This window comes from Amphiura filiformis, chromosome 10, assembly GCF_039555335.1.
Source record: "Amphiura filiformis chromosome 10, Afil_fr2py, whole genome shotgun sequence".
NCBI classification, from domain to species: domain Eukaryota; kingdom Metazoa; phylum Echinodermata; class Ophiuroidea; order Amphilepidida; family Amphiuridae; genus Amphiura; species Amphiura filiformis.
Window position 1 is genome coordinate 1,050,540 of NC_092637.1, and position 18,292 is coordinate 1,068,831.

Genomic DNA, 18,292 nt, shown 5'->3' on the forward strand with positions numbered 1-18,292 from the left:
TTTGACACAATTTGTGTCTTCAAGCGGTTCTACTTGCATTGATGACCACTGTTGACCACGCTTGAGGATGGTGTGCTCACAAGGGGCAGCAGTGTAGTGCCCGTAGAACTTGATGGGGGCTGGAGACGGGTTGATTTCAAGCTTTTTGGATTCCGTTATCTTGAATGTATGCTGTTTCTTCAAGCTCTTCTCGACCACTTTCTTGAAGTCATAAGAGAACCAGTCACGCCCATACACATGGACTGTACCAACTTCTTCAAACTCAGCATAATACTCCTCGGGCAAAAGTACTGTCTCAATCTTCTTGAGTCGCTTCCATCGCCAGCGTCCAAAAGCGCGGTCTGGAGGCATGTATGAATGACCACGTACGGGAAATATGTGTGTGATAGGTATGCTTAACTTTGTCGATAATAGGTTGACAGCAGTTAACACGGTGTAGTTCTTGTTTTGACCAACGCAAGAGTCACTGAATAGCACAATCTTCTTGATGCCATGATTTGGCTCACTAAGGCGTTGCTCAATGAAGTCAACAAGGGCACTGGCAATTTGGTTAGCCCCCCTCCCCATTTGGTGTTCTCCCCAAGTATAGAAATGTACGTCTTCTTTGTCCTGTGTTCCTGGAATGTCCTTGTCACCTGTGGCTTTATGTTCTATAATACCAAGGAAGTAGGCCCATAATTGTCTTGAATAATACGCCTCACCTATTGGGGATCTTGGCAGTGCAACATTTTGCATCAAATCGAATGCTACAGTCAGCACCAATTATCTTGCTTGGTGTCCATAAGTTGGTAGAATTTCCTGGCTCTGTGTTTATGCACAAGAAGTTCTGTTATCAGCTCTCTCTTCTTCTGTTGATCTGTGGTAGCTCTTATCTGTACTTTGTGCTCAGTGCAAAAGGAGCACACATCCTTTCTAGGACTACCAAATCCCAAGTTGAAGTTGCTGACAAATACCTGGTGGTAGAGCCCATACTGTACCTCTAGTGGCCCAGTGTATTCATCTTTGAACATCAGGTACATCTTGTTGATGCTTAGAGTGCTGGGAAGAAATTTCAGAGAGGGCGTCTTATTTATCCCATAGTGAGACGACCGGCACCTGAACTTGCGGATGTGATTGCAGATCTGTTGTTTGAGGTCATCATACCCTGGCTTTACCCTTACACCGCCACGTCTTTCTGGTCTTGTGTTGTTGTTTCGCCAAGTGTACCGCATCAAGTTTCTCAGTCTAGTCTCGCCAATGGACAGTAGGCTTCGGAAAGACTTTTGGCATACCTCTACTTTCTCGCCATCTTCCTTGGTCATCTGTAACATAGAAATTTATGTAGGCATTAATATCAGTTTGTTGCATATTTTATTCATTTATCAATTTTTATAAACTAAATAATTTATTTAAATAAACACAATTTTTCACCAGGTTCACCATCGCAAATAATAAAGGAGACAAGTAGAAAAAGTGATCGTGCCTGGGACTCGAACCCAGGACCTCAGGTTTACGAGACCTGCGCCTTAACCACTGGACGACGGGAGCTTCATGATTAGGCTGGTTGAAATTTGAACCCATAAGCGGTCATTAAACTTATGTCGTCCCCAAAAATGGCGACAGCGAACCTGGTGAAAAATTATGTTTATTTATAATTCCCGGTAATCATGCCACTGTTTTTCCATGTACCGGTAATATTCCCTCACAGGGAGGATGGCAATTTATTTCTCGCATTTATGGCCCAAGCTACTATGGGCTATTTTTAGGGGAGGAGATAAGTTGTAGTGACCGCTTATGGGTTCGAATTTCAACCAGCCTGCGACGGCAAAGCTGGTGAAAAATTATGTTTATAATTCCTGTCGATCATGCCATACTTTTTATCAGCTTTCTTTTTATTGCATTATTTCTTTTGATTTTTTTATTAAATTCAGATTGAAAACACTAGGTAAACAGTTCAAGGAGATAAGTTTGAACTTTATTTTAGAGAAGTTACAATATTTTCTCGTCTGACCTACCTCTGTGGGAAGGGTCAAACCCACAGTGGGTCAAACCTCACTCATGCAAACAAAGTGGATTCAAATCTTAATCATGAAAGGGAAAGCAAAATAAAAGATCTTTCACAGCGGGCTTCAGTGACAATAGTTACATGGACTTAGAAAATATTTAAAAAAAATACTTACAAAAAAAGTGGATGTAAACTCCCTCCGTTTGCTTTGATCTTCTCTTCTGAAGCGGTGCCGTTTGACTGGTGCAAGTAGTATGTGTGATGTAATGAAGGCATCTTGTCTAACCTTGTCAGAATCAGTGTACAAATCATCAAACATATCTGCAATATCACCATCACTGAGTGCTCTTGCTTTACAATAGCTGTGTGGAGGATGTGCACATGTCACTGTAGGTGGTCTCTTTGCTGTGAAATTAACATAAAGAAAGAAATTATTATTAAAATATGACAATGAAAACTTAGACTTTCATTTAAGTTTGTATGTGACATGCTTTTACTACCACTTGTCTCTTGAAATTGTGTTTTAAAAGGTTGGCCTACCATTAGGCCTACAAAAAATTGTTTGAATTGAAATTGAAAATTAGGGTAGGTCTGTCAGCATTTTTATTTTAATTATTATTTCTTTACACAAACATTTTAAGCTGTAAATTGCGTATAATAAAGGATTTGGAACTTTAAAAAAAAAAATCTTATTAGGCCCTTCGTAGCACTTGATTATTAGTTTCCTGTTTACCGCTCAGCGTCCGAAATTGAAAATCTCAAAATAATTAATTATTTTATTTTTATTTCTAATTTTCTCCTTTAAAATAACTTTCAACTACTTCTACTTGCCATTTTCTGACTTTAATAATATCAACAATAATGATGAATGAACAAAGAGTACAACTCCACCTTCACTTATTTATAAAATCAAATATTGTTATAAAATAATTAAATGCCCGCTCTAGTCAAAACGAGTCAATAGTTGCTTGTAATAGTTCAAACTAAATAAAGAAAATAAAAGATAATTAATAATTAAAAGTCACCTCGTCTCTTTTTCAAAAACCTAAACAGGAAACTAATAATCAAGTGCGAAGGGTCTTATTATTATTTTTTTTATTATTTTTTTTTTTACAAAAAAATAAGAAAAAAAGTCTAGGGTCAGGCCTATTTTTAGGGTCGGTCAGGTTACGGGAGCTTCATGACTAGGCTGGTTGAAATTTGAACCCATAAGCGGTCATTAAACTTATCTCCTCCAACAAAAATTTTAGGCCTTTGACGCATAATAATTAATACCTTTACATTACAACTAATTATCTGACAAATGCTTCTTCTGTTTATTCTGCACCAATATTCAAGCACAATTTTGTTTTAAATCACTTGAAGAGGTTTTTAATTTATAAAAGAAATGATATAACTTATCAATTAACACGTCTCACGTTATGTCATATTTATTATTGTTGTTGAATACCAAGGCATTTGATTTTAAAAAAAAAAAAAAAAATAGGAGATGGACTACTTTAATTTTACCTGTCAATTAAATAAATTAAAATAATTAAAATTTAAATTAAAATTAGATTATTTTTAATGTTTATTTCTTATAATTGTCATTTATTTATTCATTTATTTGTTTACTTTTAGTAAAAGTGTCCACCAGACATAATGATTTAGGCCTATACTCTCTGTGGCAACTACAGTATTATAATATTTGACACAAACTTCTAACCATTTAATTTTAAATGATCAACTTTAATATTTCTTTTATGTTTGGGATCAAACACAACCAGTAAATCTCTCACTTTATTGATTTATTGCCATAACAAGTCAATCCCTTTGTATTCAGCACATGAGTAAACTTACAATCAATACCATGGTATATCACACACACACACGCCCACTGTACACTGTGACTGTGTGCACTATAGTAAAAATGCATGGTGAATTTAAGCTTACCTTCACCTGAGTTTCTTCGCTGTTTTGCAACATTTTTAGCCCATTCCTTCTTCTGTCTCTTCTTCTTCCTTGGATTATCATTGATAACAACCTGTTCATCTCCACTGCTTTCCATTTTTTTATCAACTATCAAGTTTCCAAAAGTTTGCCACAAGTACAAGACGCGAAAGTGGTGTTGGAAATAATTGGCGCAATGGGTAATACGGGCTGTTGATTAGCACTATACACAGCTCAAGTAGGTATTGGGGGCAGTGTTCATGGACTAAAGGTGGTTTGGAATGAATTAACAATGGACTTAAGGTTGTTTGGAAAAAAGATCAATAAAAATACCTCCCACATAGTGGGACTAAAGGTCTTTTGGAAAAAATGAATAGGATTCCATGAAACTACTATGGAAACACTGCACAATGGTACCAAAAACTCATTTTTGACCAAGTATGGACTAAAGGTCTTTTGGAAACAAGCTCTTCATATAAACAATCAAGAATTTTTAATGTTTTCACCCCTAAATAATTTTTTCACACTTTTGTCCGCCAAACGTAAGTCAAAGCTTGAACGCTGTCGTAAACACAAAAATGTCTCAAATTATTCCAAAACTGTACGTATGTTATTAAGCACTATTTTATCAGTCTAAATCCGTTGAGGTTCGCCAGTGAACCTCATTGTAAGTACTGTTTTTTAATTTTTTGGTATGAATAACGCATACGATATGTTACGATATATACTGAAAATTTCCCCACGTGTATCAATGAGTTTACGTAGTGTAGTGGTTATGGATCTCTACTACCACGCAAAGGGTCCCGAGATCGATTCCCATCCCCAGCGATGATTAAAAATTTTCTTCTTCTTTTTTCTTTGAATTTAAAATTATTTATGTTCATGTGAAAATGTATATATTGCACTGGGAAATATATTTTGTGCATTTTTTTCTGTAATGGGGCCACCCGGCCAATAGAGCTAAGAACGGATCTTGGCTCCGGAAAAAATAATTGCGTCTATCGTGCAGGCAGTGTTGACGTCATATTGTCTGTTTTGTTTACGCTTTTGGCTGTTGCCACATTGAATAATGTAGTCCACCATCGTCTGCAATCAACTTAGAACCAACGTGGTGATATACTAAAAAAGTCATAAATACACTCAAGCGTGTACACAAATATAATGTCAACAAGTATGGACCATTTCATCAACAATGAGGCTTTTTTTCAGTTGAAAAGAGCACTAGACCTTTTTTTCTGAATTTTCCTTCAACTATAACTTCATTTGTGACCCAATCTGATCCACTCAGGCTAAAGTTGGACATTTTGAAATTGAGTTACAACCATTATTAACTTGCTCAGTGCCTACAATTACTGATATTGAATGAATCCCCAGGTCTCTTAAATACTTGGTTGCACAGTTATGACCCGCTAAGAATACGACGAACATCATTCGAACCTAATACCTATGGATTTATATCTTCCGCTCTTCTCCAACTTGCCTCTTTAGCTCAGTTGGTAATAGAGTGCACTGGCTAAAGTCCGATGTATACTCCACTTCGCGACCGCGATTTCGCAGGCTGTGAAGTAACTTGAGCTGAAATTTTACGACTTCCGCGAAGGAATTTCCTTTTGGTGGTAGGCCAGCGAAGTTTCTATATGAAAGCACAGAGCGGGCAACAATTCTTCGCGATACTCTGCTGCGATATTTTGATGAAGTATACATGAATGCCTTCGCGCGAAGCTGCAAGTTAATTTTTTCATCACAGCTTCTGGCGAAGTGGCGAAGTGGAGTATACATCGGACTTAAGAGCTGCACTGCATGGCTACTCCGGGGAAAGATTAAAATTTGTTCAAAGTTATGACCCTTTTATATATCCAATTTCTTATGTTTTGTTATTGCATTTTCTCCTCACTTTTTGCTTAAATATCTCATGTTTCATTATTGCCGAATTTAGCCTGATTTTGACCAGATGTGGTCACATTTATTCTTGATTCATAACATTTCTTATTTTCCTTCCTTTACCCCTTTACCTTAAAAGTAAAAAGACATGAAATACTGTTACACTTTGCTTTGGTCTCCCATTTTACTGATTTCTATTCTGCTATTAGTTTTTTAAAGTAAGGCCAAAAAGGTCTGTTTGCCATTTCATCTCAATTTTTTAGATAGGTCGATTTTGTTTAAAGGCCCGTATTCTGTGGTATCTACAGCTACTTGTTTTAAATATACAGCTTTCATTGATGTCTATAGGTGAATATATTGAGTCTACCCTTTTAAGATCTAAATTTCACCAATATTTAGTGCTGAGAACTTCATCAAAATGTTTTAAAAAGCTACATTTCCACTTTGAAAAAAAAAAGCGATTGTAATTTTTAAATTTTTTCATATCAAGGCCTAATTTACTCACACTAAGAATCATTTTTTACAATGGCATTGCAAAAATTTACTCATGGCCGGCAATTCTTTGCAAGGATATGCAGATTAGATCCGCATTTCATCAGGATCTTTGATTTCATTCAGGACGCTCTGATGAAAAATGACCCATCCATTATAACTTTTCCCAAAATATTTTAAAAAATTTCAAAATTAGTAAAAAAATATTGATTTGGAAAATTGAGCAAAAATGACCCATCCGTATACCATAATTGGCCTCCACAAAAAAAAAACTGGCTACGGGTCTGGTTTTATTCCTTACTTCAAAACTGGACTCCTGGAAAATATAGTTTGCTTCAGGGATTTATATTCAAGAACTTTGAGTAATGAATAAACCCACACAAAATAAAGCAACAATTAAGTATCTGGTATTAATGTTTAATACATGTCAGTCAGTAATTTTACAGAATAGTTTTCGTGACTTAATGAATAGCGTGGAATCCTATGCCACAGTTGTGATAGTCTCTCATGCACATAGTAAAAGGTCACCAAATAAACTTTTGCAAACAATAATTGCTATAGTTACTTCACCACAAATGGGTAATTCCCACGGTTCTAGATCTTAGTCACAATAAAAGGTATTAAATGAATTTTTATTATTGTAAGAATTTTAATTCCAATTTTGAAAACAATCATTATTTACTTGGTGATACACTTTCATGTCTACTGGATAGTTGCTACTTTACTTTGCAATGAGTTTGGTATATGCATCAGTGGCAGCACGGGCAGCATGGGGGGGGTGCTCAGTATACTAAGTACAAGTGACCATATGGGGATGCTGAAATTGAATTGGTCAAATATGGCCTTTGACTGGAATAAGTGTGTTAATCTAATATGGCAAATAATGAGGATAATTTGGCCAAAAACACATGCGTAATAAGGGGGGGGGGGATTGACTGCACTGATGGATCATCCATTCATCTCCCTTGTCGAATCATGGCAAAGGTAGTCTGTGTAGGGGAGAGCGGGGAGTGTCCGCCCTATATTTTTCTGACCAGCCTAGCTATGTCAATTTTAAGGTTAGGGATGACCTGATTAGCCCATGTGAAAGCCCTATGTCTTAGCTATATACGGCCACAATCCCAGAACTATAGGCCTTACAACAGCAACAGGATAGAGCAAACAAAAAGTTTTTAAAGTGGCGAACTTGCCCCATATTGGGGCAGGTTCGCCCATATGGTGGGGTAAGTTCACCCTAATCACAAAAAAAAGGTTTAAACATTGCATAACAATAACATATTAAATTCAAACATTTAGCAACAGTATACAGGGCATTCATTCTCTTCGGGGAGTCACTAAATTTGTTGCAGGGGTCGGGTCAGGGTAAAATGTAGGGGTCCAAAGTGAGCTTAAACTATCATGTTTACAACTTCGGGGAGATTATGGATTAGGTCATAAATGGTGGTATGAGTAACACTGATACCACATAACTTCAAAAAACATGCTTTTCAGTGGTTTTATGAATTTTTGTGAAAAGGGGGCTCCTTGCCCCTTTTCTTTTCCTAAAGTTGCCCTCCAGATTTCCTTTCATTTTTTGTCAGTGGGAACTTTTTGATTTCCTTCATATTTTGTCTGGGGTGGGGTAAGGGTGAGGGAGCACTCTGCCTCGTGCTGGCTACGCTACTGCCCTGTGTAGAAGATTAAGGACATGTCTTCCATAGGGTGTATGGCTTTCAATGGGAATAGCCCAATATTATTGCTGTTCTTTGTATTTATGACATTACTCATGATTAATACAATTTATGAAATATTAAACAGCCATGAAAGTTGTATTATCTGATGTGTGGGAAATCTAGCGTTAAAAGTTCATTGTTCTCTTCACAATATTAACCGCATATTGTCTCATGCCTTGTATACAGTCAAGCATTGTATGCAATGGAGTCAAAAGTTCCTTTCTGAAATATTTTATGATCATTGTGGAATAAATAAATTAGTGTATGCATGATGTGGTGGGGTTAAATTAAAGTTACCTACAATATTTGTAAATGAATTTCATACTTTTTCACACCTGCAGGCATGACAATTTTCAGCATTTTAGCTAATTACAGTGTTTTTCAGCCCATTTCTGAAACAAACCTGAAGTTTAAGCATTTTAATTATTTGGAGACGTTCATACATTTTCCAACCAACATGTAGGTGACATCATGGCATGCACCCCAACAGTGGCGGCACCAGGATTGATTTTTTTTTTTTTGAGGGGGGGAGTTCTGTGCAAAATTGCAGCAAAAAGTGGTATTTTTCGTAATTTTTGGTTTTTACTGGGGGGTGGGCAAGAGTTCTTACCCCCAATTGACAAAAAGTCCACTTACCCCCAATTGACAAAAAGTCCACTTTTCGAGGGCGAAATTCATGTAAAAATGAACCAAAGAAGGTCCAAATTACAAAGTACAAATAAAAAAATTAAAAAAGGCCCATATCAAACTTTCATAATTTGTCATAAAATTTGTGTTATATCGCGAATTTCAAAAATGTTCAAAATACCACAAGGAACCATGTACCATTTGTATTAATTCCTTGTATATTTAGGGAGTCACATATTTATTTTGTTATGTTCCTTATAAGGAACATATAGATGAGTAGTCACTTTAAGTTGTTCCTTTGTTTTTAGGGAGTAGTCACATATTTATTTTCCATTCTCTTATTTTTATTCCCTCATATTCAGGGAGTAGTCACATTATGTCCCATTTGTTTATTTCTTCCATGTTAAGGGATTAGTCACATATTTATGTTCCATTTTTTACCTTCATATTTAGGGAGTAGTCACATGTTACAATTTTTTATTATTTTTTCCTTTGTTTTTAGGGAGTAGTGAAATATTTATTTTCCATTCTCTTATTTTTATTCCCTCATATTCAGGGAGTAGTCACAGTAAGTCCCATTTGTTTATTTCTTCCATGTTAAGGGATTAGTCACATATTTATGTTCCATTTTTTACCTTCATATTTAGGGAGTAGTCACATGTTACAATTTTCCATGTTTAAGGGATAAGTCACATATTTATGTTCCATTTTTTACCTTCATATTTAGGGAGTAGTCAGTCTGGTGCCGTTAATAACACCCCAGCACACCTTATGGCCATAGATCAAGCAGCATCTGGTATGTTATACTTCAGTTATCTCTACTATGTTGATATCAATGTGTGAATAAGTGGTCGCTCAGCGCAGAAACATGCTTGGGTCCTGATAGATATATCAGATATTTTCACATTAAACATATTCCATGAAGACCACCCAGCACATTTGCGGCTTATTTGCCAGAGCACCAGGCACTGGTGTTTCTTTTGCGGGAATTGCCATTTGGTCTAATACCATTTGGTCTAATATCCACTTCGTCTACATCCATTTTATCTAAACCCATTAGGTCTATAACCACTACATCCAATAATCATTTGGTCCTTTAACCATTTGGTCCGATAACCATTTAGTCTAATAATCAATAAGTCTAAACCCATTTAGTCTAACAATCATTTAGTCTAATGCCCATTTGGTCTATAACCAATAGGTCTAATAGCCATTTTGTCTAATACCCATTTGGTCTACAAACAATTTAGTCTTACAAGCATTTAGTTTATTAATAAATAGGCGAAATGGTATTAGACTAACGGTTATTAGACCATACAGTATTAGACCTAAGGGTTATTAGACCAAACGGTTATTAGACCAAATGGTTATTAAAGAAATATTAGACCAAATGGCTATTAGACTATATGGTTAGTAGACATAACGGTTATTAGACCAAACAATTTTATACTAAATGGCCATTAGACTATATGATTATTAGACTAAGTGGCAATTAGCCTGTCTGGTAATAGACCATTTGAATATAGACTAAACGGGAATTAGACGAAATGGTATTAGACCAAATGGCATATCACCAATTAACAATAATATGGGCTTTTTAAATTAACTTATGAGAAAAAGATAACCCTTTAAGTTAAAGAGATATACGATGACAAATTTCCAAATTTAGGCATGTCTAATTTGTAACACCTTTTGAAAACATGGGACATTTTCACGGTATTTTTTATTATATTATATATTTTTTTATTTTAAAGACCCTGAGTGTTCTTAAAGGTGTTTAAAACTTAGATTGAGCACCATACACTGTTCTACACTGTCATATGCACATTTTAGAACATGTATAACACATGTCATAAGTTCTTATATATTTAAAAGGGCATTTCATGATCCACAGCCTCTTCCCCCACTTTTCTCAAAAAAGTTGAGATTTTTATATCACTGGAAACCTCTGGCTACATAATGTTTATGTACAAAATATTTCTTGCAGATTAATTCGTTTAGCAAAGATATCGTGAAATTTGAATTTCGTTCTGGTGCACCAGAACGAAATTACAACGCATTGTCTATGGAGCAGTGTAATACACATAATCATGCATAACTTCATGAACGCATAAAATCGGAATCAACTGAAATTTTGGGAATAGTTCGTGGATATCTAATGAAAAATGACATAAATAGAGGATGCTAGGATCATGAAATACTCCTTTAAGAACACATATCAGGTGTTAAAAAGGTGTTACATTTGTGAACACGTCCAAATTGTCCCATGCAATCTGCAGTAAATAAAAATGAAAAGGCCGATGATAAAATTACAAGAACACATTGATATCATGCTTTAAGATGAGATAACTTAAAGTATAGTTGTGTGACATCTTTGATTTTTTTTAGTTTCGTGAGGTTGTGGATTGTTTTGCTTGTTTGTTGTTGTTTTTTACTTGTTTGTTTACACAATGTGTTGCATTCAGAAGCTTGAAGGGTGTGTATTTGTAGAGGTTGGTGACAGATTATGATGCATTTTGTATGTTTTTAGTTTTAGTGCAGTTTATGTTAGTTTGGTGAAATTGGGGTTTCCTTGTTTGTTATTTTGCTGTCTTGTGTTTTTGTTTGCTGCTTAATTCTATGAGGAATATCTCTCTGATTCTACTGAGAATTCAAGGAATGCTGATTGTACTGAACATTTTTGGTGAAGGTGGTCAAAAACCATCATAGGCATTGTATATACATGTAGTTATGATGGTATTTTATCAGTGTTGTCGTATCGAGCCATTTTAAAGGATGAAAGAGGAGAATGGCCCAGGAATTGAACCCAGGTCCTCATGTTTACGAGACTAGCACCTTAACCACTAGGCCACAGGAGCTTCATGATTGGCTGGAAATTCAACCTATAAGTATAAGAGGTCACTCAACCATACCTCCTTCATCTAAGTAGTTAAGGCGCAGGTCTCATAAAGGTCCTGGGTTCAATTCCCGGGCGGGATCACTTTTCCTATTTCCTCCTTCAATAATGACTTGACGGCAGAGCTGATAAAATATCATCATAGTTTGCTTACTCCTGTCGGAAAAGAGCCACCGTTTTTCATATTATATTTTGATTGTTTAGCAAGGCTGAGGTTTGTTTATTTTTGTGCTTTTTTGTTTGTCTCTAGGCCTGTTTACAAAGCATGTTTAAATCAAAATACTTAAATCTTTGGTTGTAAATAGTTGGTAGCTATAGTGCAATGCTATTCCAGTTGTAATCCATACACCCCCTGTGGAAGACATGACCTTAATTTTCCACACAGGGAGTGTGAATTCCAAATGGGGTTACCTGAATGGGTGACTCCATTTGAAATTCATACTCCCTATGTAGGAGATTAAGGTCATGTCCATGTCTATTGATATGTATTTCAGCTGGAATAAACCATTTTACTTTCTGTTAGCAAGTGTCGGGTCTGTTTTGTCGCATATTTTTTGTGTATGTTATAAAAGCTACATGTGTTCTTGGTGGGAAACCAAGGTTTGTGTATAGTAAATTATTTGGCCAGATGTACGCTATCTGTTTTTGGGTCATTGCGTGAAATCGGAGGGGTCTGTTTTGGGCCGAGGTAATTTTCCCAGTGAGCACCCAAGGAAAAATACAGAGGTCTAGCACAAACCCCAACAATTTCACACAATGTCTGTAAAATTTGTTTTTATCATTAATTTTGCTTCATGAAAGTAACATAATTTTTTTTGGTTTAAAAGACTATTGAAAATGTATCTTTCGCTCACTGTGTTAGTGCGCATTTAAGTATGCAGGCTTGTTCACGATTATTACGCATGCTTGTTTGTGCGTGAAGAGAAATAATATGCAAACGCGGGTTATTAGATTGGAACAATTACGCACTTTCCAGTCAAGATTGTGAGATGTTAATGACCTACATTTGCATCCAAGATTTTTTTTCAGTGGAGGGATTTTAAATCCATTTCACTCATTGCAACAGGGATGTAAATCTTCCAGAAATTTGGCCCAAAAAATATCCAAAAATGCAAATGATATTGAAAATTTAATTTGATAATTTTTAATTTTTAGCATTTCCTGATTGGATAATGATAATTCGGTGGTGACACAGTCCAGCGCATTCCACAGACAAACCCCCCTAAATGTTCAATACCGCACACAAGCCTTTGGCTACCTGTCCATCCAAGGATCGACCAGATGGATTTTCAGGAAATGGATATGCTGCCCATTTACATCCCTGATTACAAGACTTCTTGAGTTTATAAATGCTGATTTATAACAAGTAGGCCTTGAAACATATCTTTACCAATGAAAAGAAAAAGTAGGTTGTTATATTGCTTTAAATGCCCCCCTCATGAATATAATTCCAAAGGCCTTGTGATTATGAAGGAAAGGTGTTGAGGGTCCAAATGGCCCTTGAAATCATCAACTCATTAAAAACACCGCTTCCTACAAAATCATGGAAATAGTGCAACCGAGAGATATATCTCATTATTATTCATCCCTCTTCTTTTACAGATGGTAGCAAAGAGTTTAAACATTTTTGCAAGCAAGATCGATATCAATATCCTATTTTCAAATTTCAGTTGATTAACCAACCATAATCATAATATTATCAATGCCATTCCAGATTCCCCCTCAAATGGCCATGTCAGTCTACGAGACAAACAAGTGCACCAAGCGCCCTCGCAGCGCAAAATCCGTCAACAGCAACAACAACAACAACAGACACGTAGGAGCAGATCGGAGGATAGGAAAGGTTTCCGTGGCAGATCAAAGGAGAGGACACGTAGTAGGTCCGTTGATAGAAACTCAATATCAAGACCACGGAGGGATAGCGTAGATGAGAGCAGTCAATTCCAACAGATGATGAAAAGAATTAATAAGGTGTCTGCTTCTTCACCAGGTTAGTCTGTTTGTATGTTCGTTTGTCTGTCCTTCTAAATCAGGAGTTCTCAATTGTTATCCTGCAGAGGGGGGGGGGGAGGTGTGGCTGACCAATTGTGTTCATGCACCCTTTGAGCACCTGTGAAATTTACAGTAAACTGAACAAAACAAGGTATTTTTGATCTTTGATTGGAGTTTGGCCCCCGGTTCGGCCCTCTGTGGCTTGTGAGCATAAGTGCCAATCTGGCTTGAAATGTGAAAGCCCCCCCCCCCTTGATTGATGCCCATGCCTGTGAGCAAATATAATTGAGAACCCTGGTTTAAAGGGACATTGGGAGATCCGTTGAAGACCTTGAAATATGTAATATTGATTGCAGTTGCTTAAAAACAGTTGATGAAAATTGGGAGAATACGTACCCTTTAATTTTGGTGAAAATTCCAGTGTACTTTACTTTCTTGTCTTTTTTGCACATTGTGTCTCTACTATAGGGACACATGCTTGGATCCATGGAAAATCCATGATCCAGACCTATGCGAAATGCACAAGCCAGGCCTAGTAGCTTAGCATAAAAGCCAGGGATGTGAGAGTTCCTCTTTTCAGCTGATTTCCTCTTTTTTTGTTGCCAAAACTTATGCGTTTTTCTTTTATTTTCAGCCCATATTTGGCGTTTTTACCCTGATTTTACGCTGTTTTTAGTGATTTTCCTCGTTTTTGGTCTGTGGCCTCTCACACCCCTGAAAAGCACGCTGGGCCTTATAGTTAAAATAAATAGCAATAAATAGAAAGAAGCAAAGACGGCCACTTAAAACAATCAATATAACAATCAAGGCCTTGGGTAGAAACTGGAAATTCGGCTTATCGATTCAAATTGTTTGCATTTAAGTAACATTTATTCATAGCTCTGGTTAATTACGCAAGTATGCAAATAATAAATCAGCTAGTGCTATACATTATGGTAATATAGAGAAGAAAACAATCTCTTACACAGTATTTTCAAATTTAGCGTAGGTATGTGTACGTGGAAGAGAGATTCATGCCTTTATGATATATGGAGAATAAAATGCAGTATATGGTTATACTTGTTATGTTTGGAATTGATTTTTTCTTCAAATTATAACTTTTAATAGCATAAAAATGCTTCTTTTTCCCCATTTATCTATAAACTATATTTTATCCACATCATGTTCTGATAATAGCGGTTGGTCGTCGCAAGCTTGAAGCTCGCGGAGTAAGTCCGTCTCATAGCAGAGAATCGTCCGTCTCTCCCAGACTAAGACGTCGCCTCATCTCCGACGCAGCACATTCCATAATGTCACAGAGTGAGCCTCAATAGTTTACTGATTTGCATAAATTTGCATTTTATACATATAGGAGCTTTGCTGGTTGCAAACATTTGGTGGAGTTGGGCTATGGGATATTATTGCCATATGAGAGCAAATTATGTTGTAAGATGAAAGGCTGCCTTGTGAAGTTTAAAAAAAATAAGGGCTGTGCAATAATTATGAGCCGGGGGAGGGGGGGGGGGCTAAAATTTCCAAATGGCAAAAAATGTTTTTCCCCCAACATTACCCTCCCCAGGGCTCATAATTATTGAACAGCCCCTTATGTTGCACTTTGTACATAAGTGAGAAAACTGTCTTGGGCCACAATGGGCTATTCGAGAAAATGTGTACATCTTCTGGGTATTGACCTTTTCCATAAATCCCATAAGCCTTTCCGAGTACACCTGAGATATCGCCATTTGATGTCATGCCGATGCACACATTGTTTAGTGAACATTGTAACTGCGTATTGCAAGTCGGTGTGATGTCAAATGACAACATCTCAGGTGTACTCGCAAAGGCTTATGGGATTTGCAGTAACAGGCAATTGGTTTCCAGATTCCCCCTCCTCATAATCACTGGAAATTGCTTTTTCATTTTATCCAAAAGTAAGAAATTTCAGCAAATAATAATTATTCTCGATTAAAAATATTAATCCTATATTTGAGTGAATTATTTTTGAAGAATTATGAGCTTTTTTATTCTACAACTTTTTTCCTGGAATTTCTGTTGCTTGTAGGAAGTAAACTTCGGATTCCATATACATCCTGCATTGAAAATGTACTCCTCCTATAGGTTTGTGCAATTTTGTTCTGCAGTAGCCCAATGTACAAGGCCTTCAGTCTTCACAATATTTTGCTCTCATACTGACAAGCTTGCAGTAGTAATTTGCATATTAATTCAATAATGGAATTCATTTGATTTCACTTATTTATATTCCACATTTCACATGTTGAAAAGAAACAGAATGAAGAAAGACAATATTGTTACATTATTTTAATTTCAAATAGTCGTTGCATTTGGTTATTCTGAATGAAATCCATACACCCTATGGAAGACATGACCTTATCTCCCCCCCCCCCACACACACACAGGGGATGTGTATTGTGAATGGGGTCACCCATTCAGGTAACCCCATTTGAAATTCACACTCCCTTTGTGAGAGAATAGGTCATGTCTTCTGTAGGGGGGTCTATGGATCTCATCTGGAATAGCCCAATAATTTGTTTTTTAGTTTTGTTTCGCCCAGAGTATGTGGAGTGAAAGTAGCGTCTTTACATTGCTGGTTGCTGTTATACTACACAGAAAAACAACACAATCTTGAAAAAATAAATTGCACAATCAAAACTTCCTAATTGTGCATGGATTGTGGTACGAATATTCTTGAAGAGGTTCATTAGGTTTGTAGAAAAATACAATATTTCATCTTGACAAAACCAATTTGTTTTACTGACCTGATAGTTTCGACCATCTTGGACGATGGTCATCTTCAGAGTGATGTTTTTTATTTTTTATTTGTGGTACGAAGTGATAAAAAGAGGGGGAAAGTGTCCACCTCAAAAACAATTATAAGCCTGATGGTACCCAAAAACCTTGATAAATGAGATTCATTTTTCAATTTGTACCACTCGAAAAAACGTCCCATGTTTAGGCTAAAAAAAAAGTTTGGTTGCCCTCGACCGACCGACCCAAAAACTTGGAAATCTTGGGTTTTTTTTTTTCCCAATCACTTTTTCTTAGAAGAAACCTTAAATTTAGACAGAATTAAGGACTTTTATATTTGTTATTCATTCATTTTATTGATTAAATGCATATTTGATTGAAAACAAGAAGTGTTTCCATTTAAATCCAGTCCAAAAACACACAACTTTTTTACCATAAAATGATCAAGCATTTGTCAATACTAGCCTTTTCAAAATGGAGAAAAAGAGTCTTTGAAAAAAAAAAAGATCAACCTACCGACCCTCCAGATTTTTGTCTCGGAAGGGCAACCAAACAATTTTTTTGGCCTCACTATGCAGTATTTATTGTCTTCCATGTTGCTGGATGACTCCAGCAGATCAGACTAGAAAAGGATATAGACCTTTTCCCTCTTTCCCATCATGCACTATTCCAGGGGGTATGAGTGTCATAAACTACATCATCTCCCGGGGAGTACAGAGTTAAGTTCATTACATTCTGGAATACGGACATTTCGGCTGGTGCCTTCATCACAAAAAAGGAATCCCCGATAATCACGATAATGGCGCCGCGATCACTAATACCTTTCGGGGCAAAAACAACATTTTTATGCCTTATGGACATGGTGTGATCAGCCAAAAAAGTTTCCTGCTATTGAAACCTAACTTTGTATACATTTTATAGACCTAATGGTAATAAACTAATGACGGGACACGCCGTGATATTTTGTCGGCATCCGTTTCACTTTTTTTTCGGAGATGAAAATAAAATGTAAACACAATCTCTTACACAGATGTTCTGCATCGCTCCGTAACTGCATCACTCGTGTATTCAATAATTGCATAATTAGTAACATCGATGGCCTTTACGATAATCCGCATATATGGAATCAGTATGCCCATATTAAGACAAAATAATTGCAACGGTATGGCAAAGACCATCGGATGCACACGATCTATGAGGTTGATGAACTACGTCATACCCCCCTGGAATAGTGCATTGTGGGTAGAGGGAAAAAGGTCTTATTTTAAATTTGAGCGGAACTTACACAATAGATATAAAACCTGTGTCAAAAACTGCCAGACAAAATACCAATTTGAAGAGCTCTACTTTCGCACTATGTAAACTAAAGGTGTATGAAAACGCTTTGGTTGGCTAAGCAAGACATTTAAATCTGCCAAGACTTTTATGGATCAAAATGTATCACCAGTTGATTTCTCTTTCAGATTTAGCAAGTACAGGGAAATATTAAAGATTTAAAGAGGATAAGTTTGAATGCCTGGGAATGTTGAATTTTTGTGGATAAGGATTTAATAAAATAAATCCCTGATAAAACTGACAATCACAATGCCTGGTCTGCAAGATCATAATGCTGTGAATAAATTATGTGAATATAAATATTCATGGTCAGTAGGCCTATATAGCAATTCTTCTGAAATTGATTGAATGCTTGCTTGTCTGTCATTGAATTGATTGTTTAGTTGATTGATTAGTTGATTGACTGATTAGTTGATTGACTCAGTATCGATTGGTTGATTGATATACAGTAAGCCAAAAAATTAAGGTACCAGTTATGTTTAGCCAATAGCTGCATCTTTTAGCTTGAATTTAAGACCTCATTTGTTGAAATTGTTCTAGAAATAAAAACATGACGATCCAAAAACCCAAGGAAGACGCCAATGTAAAAGTTGCAGTTTGCTACATTGCATGCCCTATTGATTTATACATAAAACGTTCAGCAGTACAAGAGGACTGGCGCCGTGTGCTTCCATTGATTAGAACACAAAAGTGCAACTT

General features: G+C 36.3%; 2 protein-coding genes across 3 annotated transcripts in view; one reads left to right on the forward strand and one right to left on the reverse strand.

Moving 5' to 3' along the window:
- Positions 1–18,292, forward strand: part of LOC140162395 (uncharacterized) — a 53,330-nt gene that overhangs the window by 11,330 nt on the left and 23,708 nt on the right. The window contains 3 exon segments of the mRNA XM_072185600.1: positions 9,353–9,421; positions 13,236–13,511; positions 14,690–14,812. Coding sequence (XP_072041701.1) covers positions 9,353–9,421; positions 13,236–13,511; positions 14,690–14,812 — 468 coding nt within the window.
- Positions 331–4,311, reverse strand: LOC140162396 (uncharacterized). 2 transcript variants are annotated; one of them, XM_072185602.1, is made up of 3 exons: positions 3,923–4,311; positions 2,160–2,389; positions 331–1,301 (listed from the first exon to the last, which is right to left on the reverse strand). In XM_072185602.1, the coding sequence occupies exons 1-3, from the start codon at positions 4,029–4,031 to the stop codon at positions 753–755; spliced, it is 888 nt and encodes a 295-aa protein (XP_072041703.1). In that variant the 5' UTR covers positions 4,032–4,311; the 3' UTR covers positions 331–752. The 2 variants fall into 2 exon arrangements, with proteins under 2 accessions (XP_072041703.1, XP_072041702.1); XM_072185601.1 differs by having other exon boundaries at positions 3,917–4,311.

Excerpts from the sequence above, each read along its gene's own strand:
- LOC140162396 (XM_072185601.1), bottom strand. The coding sequence starts at position 4,031 with ATGGAAAGCAGTGGAGATGAACAGGTTGTTATCAATGATAATCCAAGG. Across the intron at positions 2,390-3,916 it reads GCGAAGAAACTCAGGTGAAG|CAAAGAGACCACCTACAGTG; the intron begins GTAAGCTTAAAT and ends TTAATTTCACAG. Across the intron at positions 1,302-2,159 it reads AGTTTACATCCACTTTTTTT|ATGACCAAGGAAGATGGCGA; the intron begins GTAAGTATTTTT and ends TCTATGTTACAG.